Source organism: Gadus morhua, chromosome 3 (genome assembly GCF_902167405.1).
Source record: "Gadus morhua chromosome 3, gadMor3.0, whole genome shotgun sequence".
NCBI classification, from domain to species: Eukaryota; Metazoa; Chordata; class Actinopteri; order Gadiformes; family Gadidae; genus Gadus; species Gadus morhua.
In genome coordinates, this window is record NC_044050.1 from 6,047,064 (window position 1) to 6,070,457 (window position 23,394).

At 41.4% G+C, this 23,394-nt stretch overlaps 4 protein-coding genes across 4 annotated transcripts; 2 read left to right on the forward strand and 2 right to left on the reverse strand.

The window, feature by feature from the left end:
- Positions 1-285: 285 nt before the first annotated feature.
- hgsnat (heparan-alpha-glucosaminide N-acetyltransferase) lies at positions 286-9,492 on the reverse strand. The gene is made up of 18 exons (XM_030350651.1): positions 9,201-9,492; positions 8,369-8,484; positions 8,073-8,209; positions 7,716-7,831; positions 7,441-7,510; positions 7,143-7,212; positions 6,669-6,772; positions 6,103-6,179; positions 5,987-6,017; positions 5,692-5,852; positions 4,613-4,728; positions 4,292-4,413; positions 3,881-4,007; positions 2,948-3,034; positions 2,769-2,846; positions 2,462-2,532; positions 1,925-2,037; positions 286-1,320 (listed from the first exon to the last, which is right to left on the reverse strand). The coding sequence occupies exons 1-18, from the start codon at positions 9,457-9,459 to the stop codon at positions 1,139-1,141; spliced, it is 2,037 nt and encodes a 678-aa protein (XP_030206511.1). The 5' UTR covers positions 9,460-9,492; the 3' UTR covers positions 286-1,138.
- A 119-nt stretch (positions 9,493-9,611) lies between these two features.
- Positions 9,612-11,674, forward strand: LOC115539830 (dynactin subunit 6). The gene is made up of 7 exons (XM_030350655.1): positions 9,612-9,750; positions 9,956-10,020; positions 10,128-10,233; positions 10,360-10,448; positions 10,597-10,644; positions 10,732-10,874; positions 11,367-11,674. The coding sequence occupies exons 1-7, from the start codon at positions 9,722-9,724 to the stop codon at positions 11,457-11,459; spliced, it is 573 nt and encodes a 190-aa protein (XP_030206515.1). The 5' UTR covers positions 9,612-9,721; the 3' UTR covers positions 11,460-11,674.
- A 220-nt stretch (positions 11,675-11,894) lies between these two features.
- Positions 11,895-22,567, reverse strand: gtf2e2 (general transcription factor IIE, polypeptide 2, beta). Its single transcript, XM_030350654.1, has 8 exons — positions 22,370-22,567; positions 21,328-21,489; positions 15,388-15,479; positions 14,202-14,309; positions 13,830-14,012; positions 13,195-13,288; positions 12,743-12,858; positions 11,895-12,532 (listed from the first exon to the last, which is right to left on the reverse strand). The coding sequence occupies exons 2-8, from the start codon at positions 21,482-21,484 to the stop codon at positions 12,404-12,406; spliced, it is 879 nt and encodes a 292-aa protein (XP_030206514.1). The 5' UTR covers positions 21,485-21,489; positions 22,370-22,567; the 3' UTR covers positions 11,895-12,403.
- On the forward strand, positions 16,649-20,708 carry smim18 (small integral membrane protein 18). Its single transcript, XM_030350656.1, has 2 exons — positions 16,649-16,816; positions 19,064-20,708. Exon 2 carries the CDS (start codon positions 19,070-19,072, stop codon positions 19,409-19,411), a length of 342 nt encoding a protein of 113 aa, XP_030206516.1. The 5' UTR covers positions 16,649-16,816; positions 19,064-19,069; the 3' UTR covers positions 19,412-20,708.
- Positions 22,568-23,394: the final 827 nt, after the last annotated feature.

The following is a 23,394-nucleotide window of genomic DNA, read 5'->3' on the forward strand; positions in this document are numbered from 1 at the left end:
CTGCCTGAGCTGCTTTCACAAGGTAGCATACTGTAATTCGATTCCCACGCCTTATTGAGCAATAAACCAACCACACATCCCCTACAGCAGAGAGCTAGAAAGCGCAACTTGGGGATAAGGATTAGTATGAACTGAGGCCAATATAATGGAGAATGTCTATTGCGCTTGACAAGAGATAAGAAAACAGATCATTGAGAAGTGACCCACTTATTCATGGGAAATATTCCTTGGCTCTACATCTCATAAGGTGATAGTAAATAAATAAATAAACATTCAGACTCAAAGTACATGATAAAAGTAGTTGTCCTAAAAGGCACATTTTATGTATTTCTTAATGGTATAAACATGTTTATTTATGAATAATTATAATAATGTATTGCATTTATGTAGCACTTTTTTGCAAGTCACTCAGAGCACTACGTAGTGTGTGTGGAGGGGGATATGACACCTCATCCACTTGCATCTTCATGTAGCCAGCACAGAATGAGCTTAATCATTTAATTATTCATTATAGAATCAATTGAATGTGTAAAGTGTGTGCATTAATGATAGCATGTCAATCCATTGGCACACTTTTACAAACTAAAATGTTGTATTTGGAAGTATAATAGGCTATGGCAAAATAGTGAAAAGTTCCCGTATTTCTAATTGTGCAGTGGTAAAAAGTATGAAAAATATGATGCCTAAATACCAAATAAAAAAATAGTAATAAAACAAAAGGTAACGCTCACTTGGCAAAAAAATTACAATGAATGGAATGAGAAAACACAATTTTAGACTAAAATATCTAACAGAAATGACAATTTGACCACCATGAAATGTTGTAGCGCTGCCTCTGCTGTCCAACAGGGACTTGTCTGTCACTCCTTGATGATCACACACAACATAGGCCAGTGTCATTGAAAAATATCTTAATTTAGTCTTGGTCTAGCTCTTTTCTAAAGTAAACATAACATATATAGATTTTATATACATACAGCGAAATTTATAAAAATAAATTCCATCTTTTGATTTTTAAGGAAGAAGTCCTTTGATTTTTCAATTGCAAGTCAGTAAATCTCACAGAAATCCAACATGTGGGAATCCTATCGGTTGTCCTTGACCTGTCTGCTCAGCACTTTTTTTTGGCTTTAAATCTTTAAATCTTCCAGAAGACTCTTTTCTTGTACAGGAGGTAGGAGATGAAGACCCAACAGGAGGTAGCCACCAGGTTCTGGGCTAAGTGCTCGGCGTGAGACTGGCTGTCGGCCATGCGCCAGCGGAAGGGGAAGTACTGCTCGAACACTTCGTGGCCCACGTAGACCAGGATGGAGTTCATACCTGGAAGGGAGCGCAGACACAGGAGTGATATGTCAGGTGAGAGAAATGACGAGACTCAACAAGTACCGAAATACCTGAAACCAGTCTCAAAACAAGAGTCGTATACGATTTATTCAATGTGATCTGGCCCTAAGGCTTTCACAGAATATTATCATGTCATTAACAAGAATAGATAAAGAAAAATGAGTTTTGTAAACTGTGACCCAATTTAAATCAAAGCTGTAATTTGGCTCCATTAGCTCAAATTGACCAACGTACCTTATACTTTTTGGAATGAATAATGACTTTGACTTGAATGAATAAACAATAAAGTATTTGTTGAATATGTTGGTCGTACACACATACTTGAGACTTAAGCCCATTCTCAGGCAGTATATTCATGAACAATAATATAAGCAGCTTTTACAATCATCTCCAGGGTACCGTGACATCAAACCAACCACTGTGGTAATAGATAAACACTAAATATGACACTAAATATCTAGTTTTTATAGTGAGACAGGTTCTCTTGGACAACATCACATGATGAACCAGCATCATCCATGCTTCTTCCCCTACGATGGACAACGTCAACAGAAACTAGGAGGTAGAGGCTGTAGCTCACCGGGGTAGTGGAAGGGTGCTCCGCTCCACCAACTCTTCACATCCACGACGTAGTAGACAAGCAGCAACACCACAAAGGCCATGCAGGCCAGTGTAGTGACATAGGAAAGGGACCTGCATTACCAAGGACGGACGGATACACGGACACACATCGTAAAAATGTGCATCTAGAGAGGCCCGCTCTACATATTTTATGTCAAGAACAAACAAAAACCTAAAGTTGTAGAAGACGTTCTTGGAGACGACGAGGCAATAACACATTTCATAAATGGAGTCTTACTTTCGCTCAACATTTAACATGCAGACAGTGTTGACAGTGTACATGACGGTGTACATGACAGTGTGTTATGTACATAACACACGGATGATTGTGGTTTATATTAAACCACAATCATCCATGGTGATCAAAACGTCACCTCACTAATTAAATTGCAGACAAATTTAGTCTAAATTATGGTAAGAGCTGGTTAAATTTCATTCCGCCAAACTCAGACTCCGTGCCACTGAAACAACCAGTGAACAAACAAGGTGCCCTTACCAGAGGTTCTTGTTGACAGGAATGAATCCTTGGTTTCTGGAACACTTGGTGAGGACTGCTGATAATATGCCCTGTGTGAGACCAGCAGAATCTTTAACAAAGTCAAGAGACGTGTGCGGCCAGTATAGTGACATTAGCATACACATTTGACTCCCGGATTAGCCTACGCTTACTATCAGAGAAGGTACTTTGTGAAACTCGTAGTAATGCTTATCCACCTTGTCAGTCAAAAGAAACAATACTAGAGGATATTACTCAATGATCCTTTATCTAAACAAATGAAGGAACATCATAATCACAATCTTACCAATATGACAGCCCATATGAGGAAACGGGTTATTATCTTGCTGTGCAGGTCTTTATAGTGCAAGAGGATTTTTCCTGCCTGGTAAACCCCATCCCGCCCGAAAACACACAAAATTAAAAACACATAATGAGTTTGTACTCAAGAATAGATCATCATAACATATGGTTAACACTACACACCTGTAATCCAAAGAAGGCCATGAGGACAGTGTTGATGCTACCAAGAATACCTTCAGGGTCGTACGCCGTGTGGGTCAGGTATATCACCTTGAATGAGATGAGAGAAGCCATCATTATGGCACTAATTCAGAATTATGCATTTATATAACAACATAAATCAAGTAAATAATCGTCATTATAAAGGACCAAATGGAACTGCTCTGCAAAGCTGATGAGGTTGATAAGATGACAATCCTCAGAAGGAATTGAAAATCTAAATGGAAACCTTATGAACCGCATATTCTCTTCCAACCTGAAATCCTCTGTAATGGGCTAATCAATTAGCAGCTAATTTACACCTGGTCTGTGGTCACTTGCTTTGCCAAGTAGCTATTACAGTTATGAAAATGATATGGTAGGGTTGATATCGCCATCAAGCCTGCGATATAATGTTAGCTTTCAGTTTCTATCCGCTGTTGCCCAAATACTATGGAACGCCCTCCCTGACCACCTGAAGGCCCCAAGGACTACAGCTGTTTTAAACAAAACCTTAAGACTTATCTTTTTAAAAAAAGCCTTTTGCTTATTTCTCTTCAACTGTATATTATATGTTTCAACAACCACTTTTTCTTTCTTTTAACTCTGTAGCACTTTGAGATTTTTGAATGTAAAGTGCTCTACAAATAAAATGTATTATTATCATTATTATTAGTATTATTACTGTGCAACATCATGAAAAATACAAAATAAATAATTACTTAACATTTGGGGTAGAAAATGAAGACCTAATCTGACTCTCTTTCATACATAAGATACCACTTATTAAGAGTGGAGTCTTGAGAAGTGACAGAACGATTCACTAATGCCAGACGGAGCCTTCAAGCCTTAATGACCAAAAGAGTGTGTGTGATGCTGTCTTGTGTAATATGTGCATTATGACTGCCAGTTCCTGACCCGTGAGGAGGGGTTCTGGTAGATGTGGTTGTTCCCCAGCAGCCAACGGTCTACGTATCCAGCCGCCCCACCAGTGCAGTTAGAGTACAGACCCATGTCCCCAATTCCACCGGGACCCAAATACCCCCTGCACACAGACAGACAGGCAGGCAAACACACAGACAGACTTAGGCAAACTTAAGGACTTGATGACAGCTACTGAGGGATGCATGTATTCTTACTCAAAACACTGATGTATGTTATAAAATCATCCTATTGACATACATATATAGTGAATAAAACACACACACACACACACACACACACACACACACACACACACACACACACACACACACACACACACACACACACACACACACACACACACACACACACACACACACACACACACGAGTAGTGGCCACTCACGTGGGGCAGCCAGGGACAGGAAGAAGGAAGGTGATGCACAGCCAAACTGCTTCCAAGCAGAGCACGCAAATCCAGGCTGGCCAGTAGAGCAAGATATCACGAACAGGATACCACCAAACATCCTGGGAGAGGTAACAAGAACACATGACCCAAGAGAGGCTTATATGAAGTCAACAAAAATAATACCCGAGACTGAGAATAACGTGGGGAATAATGTGTACAAAAGTAATTCTGGGAATACTGGCAAAACAAGTGTGAAACCCTTATTGGTGCAGTTCTAATCATAGTAAAAACACAGGGTATTCGCAGGTTATGACTGACCACTAGGAGATTGTCGGTGTGAACTCTGGCCACCAGTAAATCCAGCATGGCTACCAGGAGGTAGGCGACGGCCAGCCGCTGCAGCACCCCTGGTATCCGCAGGCCGTCCCAGGACACTGCAGGGGAGGGGGAAATAAGCGCAAAGGGGGGGAAAGAGGTTATTTAGGCATACTTTGTATGGGCTGGGATTTTTAATAAATTAATCAGTAAATAACCTACAAGCATGCTTACGAAGGTACCATGTTCTACTGATCCATTTTCCATGTGTTAATAATATAGGGAGTGACTACTCAATATATTCAAACACCCATAGATAGACACTGTTGCACCAGATAAAACACAAACATGTTCTATGATCCTTCTGGGACAGCAATTGCCTCCACTACAGACAGCTCATTGGCAGTGTTTGTGATTTGAGATCATACACTGAGAAAATGTAATCATGAGCCATACCAAATAATTTAAAATATATACTAGGCCCTGTTATCTTTTAACTGTATCATCTTTGGACTATTGTACTATAATAATATTAATTGTAATATTATTCAATAATATTCATACGGATATCATTTTTAGAACATTATTAGTGGTTGTTTATAGAAGGATCTGAAAATATATAGTTAGTTTATAAGTAGTCTCGGATCCAGCCTTCATATGTTATAGCAGAACTTCTGGGGGAAGATAGTTCAGAAAAGTGAGGTGAGTGAGAATCGCCTCGTTTCCGGTTTCGTTATTCTACCGAATAGAGGAAGTGATTCTTGCTATCATTATAGTCTACACAGTGTTTTTTACTATGTACTAGTGCTGTTAAGAGTTTGCGTTCGCTGTCAATTGCCAATAATGCCCTGACAGATCCTTGTTCCAGCAACATGATTGTTCTTAACCAATATGAAGCGAAAGAAAGAGATGCAGTTCAATAACAATAGCAACTATAACAAGGCCACTAGACTAGTTTATTAGTCAATGGTGCTAAAAAGACAAAATCTGTAATTCAAAAACATGTAGTAACTCTATGAAACCACAAGTGTGCAGTGTCCTGATGAGGCTCATCGGTGTGTGCTTGTGTGTGTGCTGCTTACAGGGGCCCAGGCAGTAGTTGGGGTTGATGATTAGGACACCTATGAGAAAGAGTTGCAGGCTCCTCCAAACTGATTTCAACAGCAGAGAACAGCGAGACCAGCCTGAACGAAGCAGGGAGTTCATGGACAAGGCTACGGATGTCCCCATTATAAATACAAACCTAGGGCCACGAAGGAGGGTAGAAATCATTTAAAAACAGAGTTAAAAATGGACAACAGATTTAGAAGGACACATTTTTTCAGTTTGATTATCTTTCTGAAAAGCTGAAAATTACTTAAATATGTATAAGCTTACCATGGAAACACCAGATCAGCAACAGTCAGACCTATAATGAAAAAATATAAACTCAATGCATCAAAGTGAAAGGAGAGGTACTGAGAGTGAAGCTAGTTAGTTCAACAATAACTTGCCATTCCAGCTCTCGTGTCTGAAGAACCAGTATCTCCCTCCGCCGTAGTTCACAAACACCATGACGACCAAGGACATCCTGGGTGAGCAGATACAACACAGCGTTGCTAAACAGCATTTGGTTCGGAATGTGAAGATGCATATGCAAACTAAGCCACAAACCACGCTTAAACTACTGCAGTACGTCCTATTCTCATTATAGTCCCGCTGTTCTTGGAAAAACTGGCAAATCATAATTTGAAAAAGACCAAAATATTGGACAAATCCTGGGGTTTATTGAGCTGTAAGGTTGTATTCTTTATAGATAGATATTTACCTAGTTCAAGTAATTTTAGGGAAAAGGGTAAGGTGGAGTAGCTACAAATAAGTTACAGGTTATTACTATACCACTATTATTATTATATATTACATAAGTTACATACATCTAGAAAGATGATGGTAATACACAGCCAGCGCATTCCTTAATAATAACAGGATTGTCAGCAGATCATAACAATCATCATGTGATGTTAAACAATAATGGCAATCATCATTGGTGTGGTTTTTTGCATGTGGTAGACAAAGGCACCCTCTGAATGTGTCCAGAGATCGTAGCCTTCTGCTGAGGACACTTGGTGCAGGCAGGATGTTGTCGTTGCTCGACTCCACCAGCCGGCCTGGTGATCCCAGCTCCTGGAGAGCGAACAAGATTCATATGAGAGACGCAATGCTCTTGGGCCGCATTTACACATGGAAATGCATGATTAAGCCGTTTAAAGCCTTTAGTCATGCGTGTCATGCACTTTTTCCATCCGAGTCATGCATGAAGAAATATGTAAGTTAGCCAGTGAACAATGGCAGGTTTACAGAAATGTCCCTCCGCCGTTTCATCAAATCCATGTTTGTGTGCTACTTAAACCATGGGTATAAAATAATGCAGCATTTTCATTCATTAATCCCTTGTCATCCTTAATTCCTTTTCCCTTTGGGCTACCAGCCATCCAATCAAAGCAAGTACACTGATAACCAATCACCGACCACACGACATGCACAGACAACTCACCGAGTTGATGAGCCTCTCTGTTTCCATGGAATTGCTCAGCCTGTGAAGCAAACCCCTGACCACATCTAGCCTGGGAAAAAATAATTAAATGAGTTCCTTTGCCAATGCAACCAGCAACACAGTGTCTAAAGCACACTGGAACTAATGCAGTACTGAGAGGGGCCACAGAGTCTACTTAACATAGGCTAGTATAGGCTACATATGTAAAGTGTCACATGTTGCAATACTTTTACAGATGAAAACACCAGTCAGCAAATGTAATGCAAATAAATACTGTAATAGATGGATAATTAATTACTTTATTATTGCACCTCCAATGGCTAACAGCATGCTTAGTCCAGCCAACACGATGAATGCTATCAAGATTGCTGTGGAAAGAACAGATTTCAGAAAATCTACTTTCCAAATGTATATATTTTATAGATTTCAGAACATAGACGTCACCAAATTTATAGTTAGTAAAATAAAATAAAATGAATGTCATACAGTGTCGCATCAATTGTAATACATCATATATCATAATCAGACAGCAGAATGCAGTGTGAATTTGAGGAATAAATAGACAAAACATACGCAGGTAACTGTTAACCGGGTCTGAGTGAGTGACCATGGAGCAGTTTACTGCTGAAACTGATTGGTTCTTCACCCAGAGGGAGTAGTTGCCGTGCTCCCCAAATGAGAATGGAACCCTGAGGAAGAGATGTCAGTCACGGTACCCAGCCATTAAAAACAACCTCTTGAGCAAATCCAATGTTATCGGAAATGTATTGAAAGACAATTGCTTCAAATAGTATACACATCAAACATTGAATGAAGTAATTGATATGTGTTATTCTTGTTAACGTCATGCAAATTATTTAAATAAATAACCTTATAAGCATTTTATAACAAAAACCTTGGTGAACATGTATCTACATGTATTGAGCCCACCTGCAGAGCTCCACATTGGGATCTGAGTTGTTCAGCTGCAGGGTGATGCCATGCCGCGTACCCACTATAAAGTCTACAAAGCTGGACTTGCCAGGGCCCGGACCTGCAGGAACCAGCCCCAAGGTCTGGTACAAGCACTGACAGAGACCGACAATAGCAATGATTACACCAACATCAAGATCATCACTGACAGCATTAATACAAATATGTGATTGTCCATATATGTGTAATTAATCTCAGTCAAAAACAAATCTGTTCTTAGTCCTATATAGGGCGTTGAATGCGAATACGCCTACCTGATAACAGTGGTTGGACATCCAAGACACCACCAATTTGGTCTCCAACTCATTGTTGACCTTGAGGAATGCCTCATCCATTTTCAGCGACATTGATTTACGATGTGGAAGCGAAGCTGAATACATGGAAAGAACAGCACACTATGATAATCCGTTCAATTGACATCTGTTAGTTTACAGCTGGATAACTCCACTTGAAGATATCTCATGCAACCATCTTCATCAGACCACACCAAAGTGTGAATCCACTGTGTTTTCAAAAGACACAGACACAGTCTGGCTTAAGTTCAGCTAGTTTGCTAGTTGCTAGTTTGTCTGTTGTAGTAAAGAGGCAACCAATGGTGCAAGTTTTGAATGGCTGCTTTTTATATAGGAAGCTGAACCTACCTCATCGATCTAAGATGGTGAGGCATGTATTAGCTAGATCATCAAAACAAGACAACTGAAAATAAGCTGTTAAGGCTAGGGGCTAGGCAGAAAGCTACTGTCAATAACCAGGCATGTGAAACAAGGGACCCGTGGTCACATGCTAGATCAATGGGCTTTGAAGAAGATTAACTATTCCTTTGGAGGGACATTCAAAGACGTAAGACTGAACATTCTCCACTTACTGCGCCCAATCATGCCAATCTTTCAATGTATGATTTAAGACTATTTGTGGTTTGTTTGTTTAGTGTTGTAAACATGACATTCCTGAGCGATTACTGTGAGACTTTTCAAAGTTGGGTCTATCTTTCACATGTCTGGAATAGGATTTCAGAGAGATGGATTTGGTCGCTACTAATGTTAGCAGAAGGAACAATACCAGTGATTTAGAAGGTGCGATACTTACATGAAGATATGTCAGCTGTTAGCGGAACCACACAGATGGCTACGACCAAGGCAATGAGTGGGATGAAACGCGACGCACGGTTCTGTGGTCTGGGCATCATCTTAACAACATCAGGTCTCTGATGGTCTGTTTCTCGGCTCTCTTTCTCGGAGCCCTTATTAGACTCCACTTTGGCCTTTTTTCTCCTTTTGTACATCAGCCTCTTCCGGTCCCTTCTTGTTTTGAAAGAGTAGTGGGAGAGAGAAGGTACAAAGTACATACAGGTCAAGGGTTTGTGTCTTAACTACACTTACACTCATTATGTGGTCAGTTTACAGTTGTTCCAATGAATAGTAGTAGTCGAATGAAATTATGTGAGAATATATGTTAACTATTCAATATATTTATACATATTTAAAATTTTCAGCAAATATTCGTGTGAACAGTTGCTTCAAAAGGGCTGAAGTCTAACGCATGCGCACAAGCTACGGTGTAGAGAAATATACATCTATATCCGAGTGCTCCTCCCTGAATCTTTCACTATGACAGATAAACAAAACATACAGAAAAGGTAACTTATTCTCCATAACTATCGCTACAATTATTCGTTGGAATACTTTTGACAGACTGAAAAGTCTGACATCGATAAACGTTTCTTTGGCTAAAGTAACCTTAAGTTAGCTCCACTAGCTAAGTGTGCAACGGTAGCATTAGCCAAAACTTTCATGGTCTTTCCACATAATCTAACCCCCACAATGTCTTTCTCTATTCCATAGCGTCAAAATAGCTGCTGGAGCAGTTGTGTGTGTCGAAAGTGAAATCAGAGGAGATGTTACGATTGGTAATGGGCATTGTACCTTCATTTATTTTTGTGCTTATCTTGCTTTATGATCCCTACCACAATTTAAAAAATGAACCACAGTGAGATGTATTGTCTTGTGTCCGTAGGACCTAGGACAGTGGTCCACCCCAAAGCACGGATCATTGCTGAAGCCGGGCCCATCGTGATCGGGGAAGGGAACTTGATAGAGGAGCAGGCTCTGATTATTAATAGGTAATTTGTTGTATTTGTGTTGTCGACTTGTCTAGCCAGTATTGGTATGGTGCATGCATATCTTCATCCTTCTACATGCCCTTCGATGCCTACTTACTCCGTTTGATTTCCTTGGTCGTCCATTAGTTACCCAGAAAATATCACACCTGACTCTGAGGGAGTTGAACCAAAGACCATGACCATCGGTATTAACAATGTTTTCGAGGTTGGATGTGGTATCCTTTTATGTTATCATAGAGGGACCAAATCCTGGACCCAAAACCTTTTGAATTCACAATACCAATACATGTTTAGGTTGTGCAGCCTTCAAAAATTGTGAGTTATCCTAGATGAGTGAAGTTTACCTTAACCAATCACCCGTAGTATCTCAAGCCCTGAAAATTGGGGACAACAACGTCATCGAATCTAAAGGTGTGTAAAGTGGAAGGAAAAGTCAAATATAAACATTTGGATGTAATATTTGACATTGACTACATTTTCTTCTTTCCTGGTGTCTAGCTGACGTGGGTAGAAATGTTATCCTTACCAGTGGATGCATCATCGGTGCATTCTGCCAAGTTAACACCTGTGAGGTCATCCCTGATAACACGGTCCTCTATGGCTCTGGGTGTCTGAGGAGGGTTCAAACTGAGAGACCACAGGTATCCCATCCTATTATCCTATGCATCTCCTTTTTAGATTCTTCACATTTGTGTGGATGTCTTAAGTCTTTAACGTCTACTTAATTAATACCCTGGGAAGTAATATAAAGACTTGCCACATATGGGTCTCCCCAGCGCTGTATGATCATTTGTGAAGTAAAGTCACTATGGAGACCCACACGGTTACCCGTGAGGATGGCTGAGGACAAATTACTGTACTTTTTAACCACCTTCCATTGTCTAGTAATCAGTTATTTGAAGGGGCCCGCTATATGCATTTCCTTATGAAAACTGCAATGATACTGTGTGTATACCAAGTATGAGGCAACAAAGTGGATTTGAATGTTTGTTTATGCAGTGATTCAACACAAAAGTATCAGTTTTTCTTGAAACGCGCCAAAAAAGAATCGCCAATGTTTTGGGTTTCCATTTGTTTTGCGATGGATGTATGCGCTGTACGTCAACATTCTGTTCATATTTCCTCCTCTACAGCCCCAGACCCTCCAGTTGGACTTTTTGATGAAGATTCTGCCCAACTACCACCACTTAAAGAAAACCGTGAAGGCTAGCCAGAACCCTAGCTAAAACAAACTACTAGGAATGTCGGATCTATTTATAAAACTATAACAGGCTTCTTAAATTCCCCAAAGTGCAAATGTATATAGTACTGAAAATTCAGGCTGCTTTGGTAGTTGATGCTCTTCTGTTAATGCTATAACAAATATTTTCTACTTGTTTGACTAGAAATTTCACTTCCAATGCCTTAGATTTTATACATCTAATTAAATGCTTAAAATTTGGTTTGGTTTTATTTCATAGAGATAAATTACTGCAGTTTAAGCTATGAAGCGGTTAACGAAAGTTAAAGCACATTTTCAAACAATTAAGATCCTATTTTTGAAGGGTAACGGTACAGCTTGAAGTGTTACATGTTGAATATCTCCTGGGTTGTATGAGGGAGGTAAGTGGTGTTATTATTGGCTTCTTCAACAAGGTCATGCAGTAAAATGAAACATAAGCCCATATGAGCAGTTGCCTTTATCTGAAGCATACAAATTCCAAAATGAAACAAATGGTCAGTACTTAAGTGTAGTATGCAGCATACTTAAACTAGTTTTTACAACAAATTGGTCCCCGTGTCCTTTGAACATTTGACCTTTCTGAGCTTTTGACTTTTCTAACCACTGCAGTGTCAACCACAATTCAACTCCATAGTATTCTGGTTTGTGTTTTTACTATGAAGTCATTGGAGTATCCCAATGAGGAAAGTAGTTATGCAGTAAGTCTTGTGTGGAGAGCTAACACAATCCAATCCTTTGAGTCCATTATCGACGATCATTGAAGCAATGATGGGATCGATAAGTGCAATCGGGAACTTTGATAATTCAAAATAAAGAATAAACTCAAAGTAACAATAAAACCACCAACCAACACTTCAGAACAATTCAACAGTCTGGGTTGTAGAGGCGCATAAGGCCAATATCCCTTGGGCTAAAGCTCCGGCCTTCTTGCTCTCTGGCCAGCCAGCGCTAGTTCTGTCCCTTCTTCACTGGCACACCCTCTGAGTAGTCCTCCAGCACTCCAGCCAAATGGTGGTTGTGAGTCTTGAAGCGACTCTTCTTCTGTCCACCAGGCTTTTTCCTCTTCTGCACTGGTAACTGCACATGGAAACCAAAGCACTTTAGTGTCACATCCAAACACCCAAGTATAGGCACATAAATGCAATTGATTAAGACTCAAAGCTCAACTCAAATTTTATGTTATGTCATGGAGAAGTGCATCCATGTTATGGAGAGGCGAATTCATTGTCTAAAATATTTTATGGAGAGGAACAGCTATATGGTATGGTAGACAGAAGGAACACTGACCACTTTCTTTGGACCCGTCTCCTGCATTGAGGAGATGCCTTGTTTCTTCAGGTACTCCTCTATCTTCTCTTCATCGATTGAGTCCACGGGAACACTCCGCCACAGCTTCTGAAACTCTTTTGAGATGGACACAGGGAACAGGTGTGAATGCCATTGTGTAGAAGGATCATATACAGTCTGAGATTTTACCCCACACTTCGACAACATGTGCAAAGCACTTTAGACAGTAAGGTTTTCAGAAGTGCATGGTTGCATGATCTTAATTGTAAACAGGAAGACCTGCCCTTGGGAGATGGCCAAATGTTGGAGGAATGTGTATTGATCCTTCATGATTTCATTAGCTAGTGGTTGCAATGTATAGTACACTGGCTTGCTATTTTGGGCAACAAACAAGGGGAAATTCGATTAACGTTTATATAACAGTTGAGAAATAAAATCAAGCGGATGCTCACCTTCATCGACCAGGAACTGGCAGTGTTTGTCGTTGTAGAACAAGACCTTCTTCTTGTCTGGTCTGGTCACAAAGGTGATCATATCTCCCAATGTCTGAGGGACATCATTTATACATACTTTAATGAAAAGGGACCTCTTGTAGAACGTTTATAACATTCAGAGATTCAGACCATGTCGCCTGTGTGACGTCTGTCAGTTGGAAGTCAGTTTACGGGCATCGCTAGCAGAGAGTGGAAACACTCTGGAGGGGACTTCACACTAGTGAGTTGAATAGCGAGTCTGTTGGGTTTTTATTGCCAGTTGAAAAATAGAGTTACATTTAATAGTTTGATTTTCGTTGTTTGTTGTCAATGTAGAAAGGCTGTATAAAAATTCTACAATAATGATACAAGATGGTTTATATATCTTCATATAAACATGAGATCATTTTGTAGAGGGGCACAATGGGTTTATCAGACTGGTTAGACAATTCTACCAGCCTATTCATTCGTATTTTTTTAACAGACACAGCTACCAACTGCTCTGGGTTACCAGGCTGCCTGAACACAGCCGTATCTCCTCTGAAGCCTATGCACCTGCCTTTGCTAAAGGCCGGATGCATGACGTACATTATACACAAGGGGGCTCAGGGTACCTTTATGGCCTTGGCAGAGTTGGGGAGCCCCTCCTCCACATCGTCAAGCAGGATTCCTCCAAGGCCCAGCTGGTCGTGTTTGTCCAGCAGCCTAAGCAGGGCCTTCTTGTCCTTGAGGCTGTACTTGGGCTTGAAGGCGTACTTCCCGTCTCGCGAGTCGATCTTTGGGTTGTTGGCTAAGGCCTAGCATTGGCATAGGGAAACTGGGGGATGAGTCTCACAATCCAAGGTCATGGGTTGATTTCATTTTGTTGCAACCATGTTCTTGGTTTAAAATGACTGATAATAATTTCAACCTTTCCAACGCTATCCCTTTGTCATGTATGCTGTTTTGTCTTTGATGATTCATGACACGCACGTGCACGCACACACCTCAGACATAAGCCATTGTTTCTGCTTCATGCCAATGTCCAACAGCTTGGTTTCATCAAGGATTTCTTCCAGGGTGAGGAAGTGTGTGTCCCCCCTCTGATGCCTCGTCTAAGAGTGGACAGAAATAGACAGAACAACAAGGGCAACATTAAAATCATGCATTTGGTTTTAGTGTTTAATGTGGTGGTTAAAAAGATTGGGTTGAAGGGTTGAAAAAAGATTGCATATAAAGTTAGAACATGACAGGTGTTCTAATCTATCTTGACAGTATTTGAGTAACAGAGAAATGTGCAACCTTGGTTAGAAAGCATAACATTTTAAAAACTCAAATGGTGAGATATTTTCAAAAGGATTGGAAAGAGCATTTAGTAGTGTCAAAGTGAGAGCTGTAATCAAGGCAGGAGAGGATGAGTCAGCTAGGCAGTACGGTTCGGGGAGATCACTTCAAACAGAGCATCAGAGTGATACACAAGCTGTTATCATGCACCAAATGTTACAAAGAGGACAGGAGTGACTCATAGACTTCACACAACAAGAGAAAAGCATTTTGTTTTGATCCTAAAACACTGAAGATGACGGGATGTAAAAATGTCAGGCTGTAAAGACTAAAATAATAGATTTAGCATAACAAAATCATGTGCAATAAAAGAATCAGTTTTTCGTAAGAATCAGTACGTCCTTTTCATTACTGGCCCCTTTGGCCACGCATTGAAGGAAGACGCAGGGATTTCTTTACATACACACCTTAGACATTGGTCTAATGCCAGTATTGAGCGAGACTTCAATGTGATCGAGACTTGCTTATGCACAATAACGAACACACCGGATCAAGCCAGGGATAAGCAACCCTTGTATTGGGATCCGTTTGATAAAGTTGTCAGATATTATCAAACACAAGCAAATCGGAGCATGTCAGTGCCAAACCAAGCACTATTAGAAGACCCGCAATTATGGGATGTGCTGCCCCAAAGTGTTATATCGCGTCACGTTTCACAAATTGCAGCTTAACGTTCTTCCTCAATTCTGAACCGATGTCAAATATTGCTGTCCCCAAGCCCCCAAACGTTTCCTTTAAGAGAACTGGAGCCATGGGATTTATTCAATTTAAAATCCTGCATATCCTGAACTTGAAAGACAATAAACAGATGATCAATTAAGTATACATTCAAAGCGTTAGAAGTATGACCTTCATGTAGTTGACGATCTTGGCCAGGCAGCCAAACTTGTACCCAGAACTTCCACTGAGGGCTTTGAGGTTAAAGCTGCCATTACTGGAATCTATAAAACAGAAGGGATCATACAAGAGGTTTAATATCGTCAAGTTGAATGTATAAAACAGAAGGGATTATACAAGAGGTTTAACATCTACAAGTTGCTGTTTGGAATTCATTAGGGGCAAGTATGTAGCAAATCAGTTTTCGAAATGATTTACATTTTGTCAACTTGGAATAACCACTGGACCTGTTCTAGTGATGCAATGTGCAGATACAGATTTGAACATTAAGAAACTGAAGGCATGACAAATGCTAGAGTGAAATTGTAATGGCAAGTGGAATCGCACTGACAAGAATGAGAGCCTTGAGGCAAATTAAACATTGATTCATCTTTCCATGTCCTCGGTCCTCTATAGTAGGCAGTTTCCTCCACCTCGGAAAGATGATAAAGAAATGCTGTGGCTGCGGCGTCCCATCCCTCCTGTCAGTTAGAAGGTTTTCCACAACAAGGCTTGACATTCCCATTCTAATTGTCATTCCCTCTGGCTCCAGCTTACCTTCAGCTGTGTTTGTTTTTGGTCTCCGTGAAAAAGTTTCATTACAAAATTCAAAATATTGAAAATAATGCATTTTCAATGTGGTACATACTTCCACCCACAAATTAAATAACTTGGGGTTAAAACCTGTGGTCTTTAACACACATTTGCAGAAGAATGCATGCATTTATTAAAACATTTCAATGATTTTGAAGGTCAACCTGTGTCAGGACTGTACACATTCCCCCTAATTGTGTGTATAATGTAACTATTTTCAAATAAAAATGCAGTTTCTTGGAAAAAGGGATGGATAAGAAGTAAAGTTATTATTGGGTATAGCAAATAACTATGTTTATATATTTTTCATTGTACAGACAGAACCACATGCAGACACAAACATACAGTGTGTACCAAAACAAGCCATCACAAGCCACTTCTGTCATCCTAGTGAACTCGCCACTGGAGTCCAAATCAAGATGCTGCCCTCCTGCAGACTATGTGCTTTGCCTCGGGCCAATCACACCTGCCGATTGGCACAGACTACTGAATGATTCATGTGTGTGTGGGCGGGAGCTTCTGTTGGCCATGTCGAGCTCAAGGGGCGGGACATGGGATTTGATTGAAGAGGCAGCTGGCTAATGATGCAGGAGCAGCTCTTAACCATAACCAATGATAGAGCAGGGAGCATCTGCTCCGTTAGGTTGAGACGCAGAGAGCTGCAAGGAGTGGCAGCGCGAGCCGAATAGTGCCTGAGAGCGCCTGAGAGCGGGAGGAGTGTGTCGGGGGCGAGCAGAAGAAAAGAGCAAAAGGTGGAGCAAACCAGAGGAGAGATCATCCTTTGTGAGAGAGAAGCACCGATACACAGGTGAGTCTGTGTATTAGGCGCACTGTCATTGTTGGCGTATTAGTATGTGATCAGTGTAAGCGGAATACATGAATGATTCAGGCTGAATTCAATCTGTGTGTAGACGTCATGCTTCTTACACAGCTCTTCTTACAAGTCACATCCTTTCCGATCATTAAATGAGCACAAGCCATCCTCACTCTATTACTCAACTTGGAAGAAGACTTAATGTAGTAGCATGTACTATATGTTTACATAATCCTACTCAAAATAACAAGCCTTGTCATCTGCGTTGAAGTGTGTCGTTTTTCCAGCAGGATGCTTGAGATCCAAGCTAAAATCAATACGGGGCTGACCAATGCATGAAGCCCAACACATAGCCATGTGTGTATAGTATGTGTGTGTGTGTGTGTGTGTAGAAGGGAAGTCCCCCTGTGCAGTCAGAATGACCTGCACTGCCATTCCACCTTAAGTAGTAGAGCTGAGGTGGGACTTCACGAGGCCAGGGAGAGCAGATGCTGCAGATAGCCCCAATATGTCCTTGTGTTTTGATGCTCATCGGGAGAGCAGGGAGGGGGGGCTGATGGGGAACGGGGGAAAGCCTGGAGAGACATACTAGGTGGGTGGAAGGGAGCCTGTCGTCATGGTGCCGGGATAAATTCAATTATCAAAGCAGCCGCATGCGGGCGGGCGGGTGGGCGTACGCACGCACACACTTTAAGGTATGCATCAATTTCTAATGCACATGCTGGAAATTAGCTAATGCTACAGGCAAACTCTTAAGAGAAAAAAATAATAATACAACAGGAAAAGCTAACCCACCTCACTAACTGGTCCTCCCCATCCTCCTTTTCCTGTTCGACCCACTCAAGCAAAGTGGGTCAGTTGACTACGCTAGTCACTTCTTCTGAAGTGTGTGTGTCGTCAACATGTTTCAGAGGCCAGAGCCAGTTTGAATGGTGGGAAATAAATATAACAATTAACGCAAGAATCACGATTCTCATCTTCTATGATTCGGAATCAATTTCCAATTTAAATTCCCCAAATTGTTGTTGCTTCTATCCTTCTGTCTTAGGCATCCCTGTCTGTTGTTTACATTATTTGATAGAGAGAAAGAGAAGAGAGAGGCCATGTAGCTTCTCCGCCGGCTGTGAAGAGGCTGTTGGAGTGGGGAGTGCGTGTGGTGGGTGGATGCGAGGACTCAAGGGGGGGCCACTCAGACAGGCTTGCTGCTTTCTCACTTCAAGCCTGTCCAGACCTCATTTCTTTCCGCCTGAGACAGTAGCATTGAATACAACATAAATAAATCTAGACACCTGACAATCATCGTTAAATTATCCTCAAGGGTTCTCATTGTATTTTCTTCTTGTGTGCCTTTGCAGACGCAAGGTTTATGAAAACAATTCAGACAGCCAATCGCTGATGTGCAGCTACTCAGGACTATATACAAGCATGATTGGTGTACGTCTGAAGCCCTTTTGCTTTAGGATGCAGTCCGATCTTGAGGAGGTGATTGTTCAATCTCTGCTTGAAGGCATGAACTCTTCAACAACAGGGGGGAAGAACGTCCTGTGATGTCACAGCAAAGTGGAGGAAGCTCCTGTCAAGGCTTTAGCTATGAGGGTGGCTTGGTGGGAAGTGGTTCGCCCCGGGACATGAGCTGAGCTGGCCACCACAAAGGACTGCATGTTATAGAGCAGATCAGGACGTTTGCTCTGCAGCTAGCTTCATCCAACAAGACAGATTGACATTATGAAGGATAGGGAATGTGAGTTATATGTTCTTTAAGCGGTTATCGTGTCTCCTGCTGTGACGTGCGGTTTAAGTATCATACTATACAAACAACTAATATACGTAGAATTATTATTATTATTTTTAAATCCAGCCTATGGTATGATATGGCACGATATGCATTTGATCATAATTACAGTTGACTTATAAAGCAAAACTCTTGGGTGACATCTCTCTGAAAGTCCAACAGTTCCTTAAGCAAATTTGTGCGCGGTTACTTTTTGTTTGGTCCTGTCATGAATATAATGTTAATCAATTCTACTAAAATCTCCCTTCACTGAAGAGATCCATTTATCGTGCCACTCTCATAACCGCTTTTACTTTGAATTTCCATCCTCCGGTGGCCGAACCACAAACACCTTCCCTCGAAGCTCCCAACACGCTCTACAGTTCCCTCATGCTGTGGCCTTCCAATTAAAAACAGGTCAAGTCGCAAACTCCCGACAAGTAACAACCTGCGCGCCTCTTCCCCTACAGACCGCCATGGCCAACAGCACCACCGTTTTCACCAGCACAGCCGCCAACGCCACGGCCCTACCCGGCGGTCTCTCGTGGCCGCCAGGGGTGGCCCTGCTCTCCCGGGTCTCCATGCAGGTGCAGGAGGTCTACCCCTTCCACGACGGCTGGAACGTGGCCTGCTTCGTCATCCTGCTGCTCTTCATCCTCACCGTCATCTCCCTGGCCGTGCTGGCCGTGCTCTACGAGCTGCTGGACTGTGGCTGCTGTGCCAAGGGCAAGACCCACCAGCAGCTCCGCGAGGAGAGCCCAGCCTCCTGCAGTGGCTGCCACTGCCCGGGCTACGTGTCCCAGACGGAGGTGGTGTAGGGCGAGGGAGAGGTGGAGGCGAGGAGGAGTCGGGGGTAGGGGGGGAAGGGGAGGTGGAGGCGGATGTAAGGCGGGCCGGAGGCAGGAGCTCTCAACCGTCCATTACTACAGCATTCAAGGCCGTCCCCAAAGGACATATGAAGCGGTTCGTAGTACACTAAGAGCACGTCGCTGACATGGGGTGCAGCGCGATGCAAGCAAATGGGCAGATGAGACAGAGACTGTAGTCAATGGATATAAAGAGTTGATGCCTATGCATTGTGCATGGTAATTTACAGATTGTTATCTCCCTCAGAAGAAAGCTAACGCTGCACCTCTGAACACCATGTCATGTCAGACGCAAGCGCAGCCCCAAAGAGCTATTTTACCTTTACCGTAATAACAACTAAGAGCCATCAAATTGGTGTACATGAAATAGAAAATATTAATACAAAGACTCCACCTCGGTTGCTTTAACACAATGAATTCATTTTGTATTGATCAACAGCATTATTAAACATCCATTTCACAGGATGATAGAGAACTTTTACCACATGCTAAACATTCTTTAGATTTGGCAAATCTCCTGTCAAATGGGATCATTGTGTGTGTGTGTGTGTGTGTGTGTGTGTGTGTGTGTGTGTGTGTGTGTGTGTGTGTGTGTGTGTGTGTGTGTGTGTGTGTGTGTGTGTGTGTGTGTGTGTGTGTGTGTGTGTGTGTGTGTTCAGGGCTCCACACTGAAGCCCATTCTCTTCACTTATATGCAACTACAAATAGAGATCTGCTCCCAAAATACAATTTAGGACGATTTGTTGTGATAAAGTATATTTTGTACTTTTGTTTAATTTATTATTATTTACATTATTATAAAGAGACAAAAGTATTATAACTTTAGGGAATGGACCTTGCAGTGGGCAAATACATTCAATGACACAAACATCTTGTGTGCCCCTTCTTTTCTTCATGTGCCCCTAACATTTTGAGACACTACAGAACACCTTGGGAAAAAGTACCCTTAGAGAACCCCTTGTGTGTTTAGGGGAAATCATTCAAGTGGCATCACTCTATGGACTGTATTGACAACAACCATGAACAACAGAAAACAGAAAAAATATATAATATAATTGTCTTAGGTGGATTTGTTTACTCCAGTATTCTCATTATTGACTTGCCAATGTGGTAAATACGTATTGATTTGCATCACTGTGTGCTGGCCAGTGAACCCATCTGCACAGTGATGCAAGTAGCTATAATCCTTTTAAGCACACTATGTGTTAATATGCCTTAACACAACATGTCCAATAAATGGTAAAATGATCACTTTGTAAATGATCACATTTTTTTCCCCTTCTTCCTAAATAATAAAAACACAATCCCATAATGTCCTAATAGTAAAACCTAAGTGGGTTGGATGAACATGGACTATATTATAATGGAAAAAAGCAACCCATTAGCATTGTAAACTCGTACAGCAGAATGCACCAGTACCGAAAGAGGGTCACGCTTTGATGTACATGCACTAAATAGACAACATGGCTAAATCATATTCCCAAGACCACGACTTGATGTTATTTGGGCAGCAGAAAATATTTGTGTGATGTATGTACGTCATCATACATGATCTACCCTCTCCCATATAGGTCCTGGCTATTAAAGGCCATTAGCAATTAAATTAAGAGGTTCAGTAAATTGTAACACAATGAGCATAATAGCTCAATTGCATCCCCCTGCCGCGTAATGTACGCCTATTGAATACCGGAGACAAGTAGTATACAGAACTAGAGAATACTGAAACACATAAGTCTGCCACACCAGACTCACTCTCTTGAAGCCACAGAGCAAGACATATTCTGTCCAGGTGGATGAACAGCACCAGGAAATAGGCTGCACCAAAACAGAACAGAAAATAAATGAAGCTAGGAATGACATGTGCTTACCTCCACCTTGTTTTGAGCCCGACGAACCCTCTTTATCAGCTTTGGACTTCTTCTTCTTGTGTGAGCTGGACTCGGCGGCGTGTCTCTTCTCCACCGCCGGGGTGGAGAGAGCTCTCTTCTTGAAGAGCTCCCTCTCTCTCAACAGAGAAGGATCCATCTCGACTGTGAAAACACAAACACAATTCATAAGGTGAAAGAGTCTTTTCATTTAATCGATAATAACCCTAATGGATAACACTGCTCAGATATGAGATTAATACAGTGCTTACAACTTAATAAAACACAAAACATAACACCAGAATTATCAATACAAAATGAACTATGTTGAACAGCATGATCAAGTCAACAGTTTGGTCCAACTACTTGGACTTATGTCTATGAGAAGAGCTGTGACATAGCTCTGTGAAGGTTAGAACTGGCAGTATTTAGATTTGATAATGTTACTACATCGGACTAGTACCAGTTATATGTAGAGTCAAGAGCTACATAAAAACTTAGGACTGGCAGTATTTCGATGGTGTATTAGTGTAATACTACATCAAACTAGTACCAGTTGTATTTTGAGCTACCTTGACCTGTACGTGAGAACTGTCAGTATTTCGATTGTGCATTATTGTAATATTACATTAGACTAGTACCAGTTGTATGTTGAGCTACCTTAATCTGTACATGTGAGAACGGGCAGTATTTAGATTGTGTATTAGTGTGATACTGCATCAGACCAGTACCAGTTGTATGTAGAGCTAACTTGATCTGTACATGTGAGAAATGGCAGTATTTAGATTGTGTAATAGTAACGATACATCAGAACAACACTAAGCTGAAGAGGAGATCTAGGATCTACATAGACCCGTCCCTGGAGTCAGAAACACGCCTCTGACAGGGTTGAAACAAAAGGTTTGGACCCCAACGTTTCTAGCCACATTAGGCTTTATTGTGTCGCTTTCTCATGAAAACACCTGATCAAAGGAATAACAAAAGTTTTGACAGTGCTGGTGTCGGCATGCTAGCTGCGTGGAGTTAACTACCGTCCTTACTTTACCTTGTGTGTGGATCACGCTCCGCTAGGCAAGAGAAACGCGGATACGCGATGCTTCTCCGTACAACTCAACGAAATGTTGGTTGAATCCGACAATCAGGTTCTTCTTCCTTCTCCTTCTTTTTCAGTATAATGGCTACGACGTTCAGCGTTAAGACGCATCACCGCCCCCTACTGGACCGGAATGGGGCTCAAAGTTCCCCAACAACAAAACAAATCCATTCAACCATCTTTATTAACCCTGTTTCTTTTAAAAACGTAAACAAGGTTTCAAATTGTCCTTCCTCAATGCTGATTATCAGGATCCAATACTCCCACTCCACATTTCTTTATTTCATTCTTTAACTTTTCTCTCAGTGTTTCTGTCGGCGACAGATGACCTGTTCTTCTCATAAGCCACACGTGTCCCCATTAAATGCATTGTTTTATGTAAAGCTGTATGTCCTGACCTCAATCTTGATAGGATTGTTTGTTTTGGGATTTTTTTGACTGTTGTTTGCATTCCTCCCACTTTTGCTTTATTTTATAAATGACGCCCTTGGTTCACTAGCTTCCCAATGCCTTTGGCTGTCATGATATGGTGCTGAACTATAGCTTTAGCTTCAGCTTTACTGGAATCAACCTCCACCATTCTGGTCTGTTTTAGCGCCTCTTTAGCTAGAGAGTTGGCCATTTCAGTCCCCTCAATGCCCCAGCAGGAATCAACAGAAACCGGACTGCTGTTTCTGTATGTCTCAATATTATGATTAGTGTTTCATATATTTCATAGTGTAATTCTGCTGTTTTGGGATGACATGGACTGCAATGATACCAGCGCTGATAACGAGTCTGAGCATAAAAACTTTTTTAGCTTACTTTGCTCTATCCACTGCGATGCAGCTAATAGCTAACTGTATACACTGTTAAGTGGTCTGGTATTCTTTCCTTAATGTTTAGATGTAGAACTTGTTCAACAAAAGAAAACCCAGTATTTCGGAGTCACATGGTAAGGTACTATGGAGCTGTATCTTTTCTCATGGTATCCTATT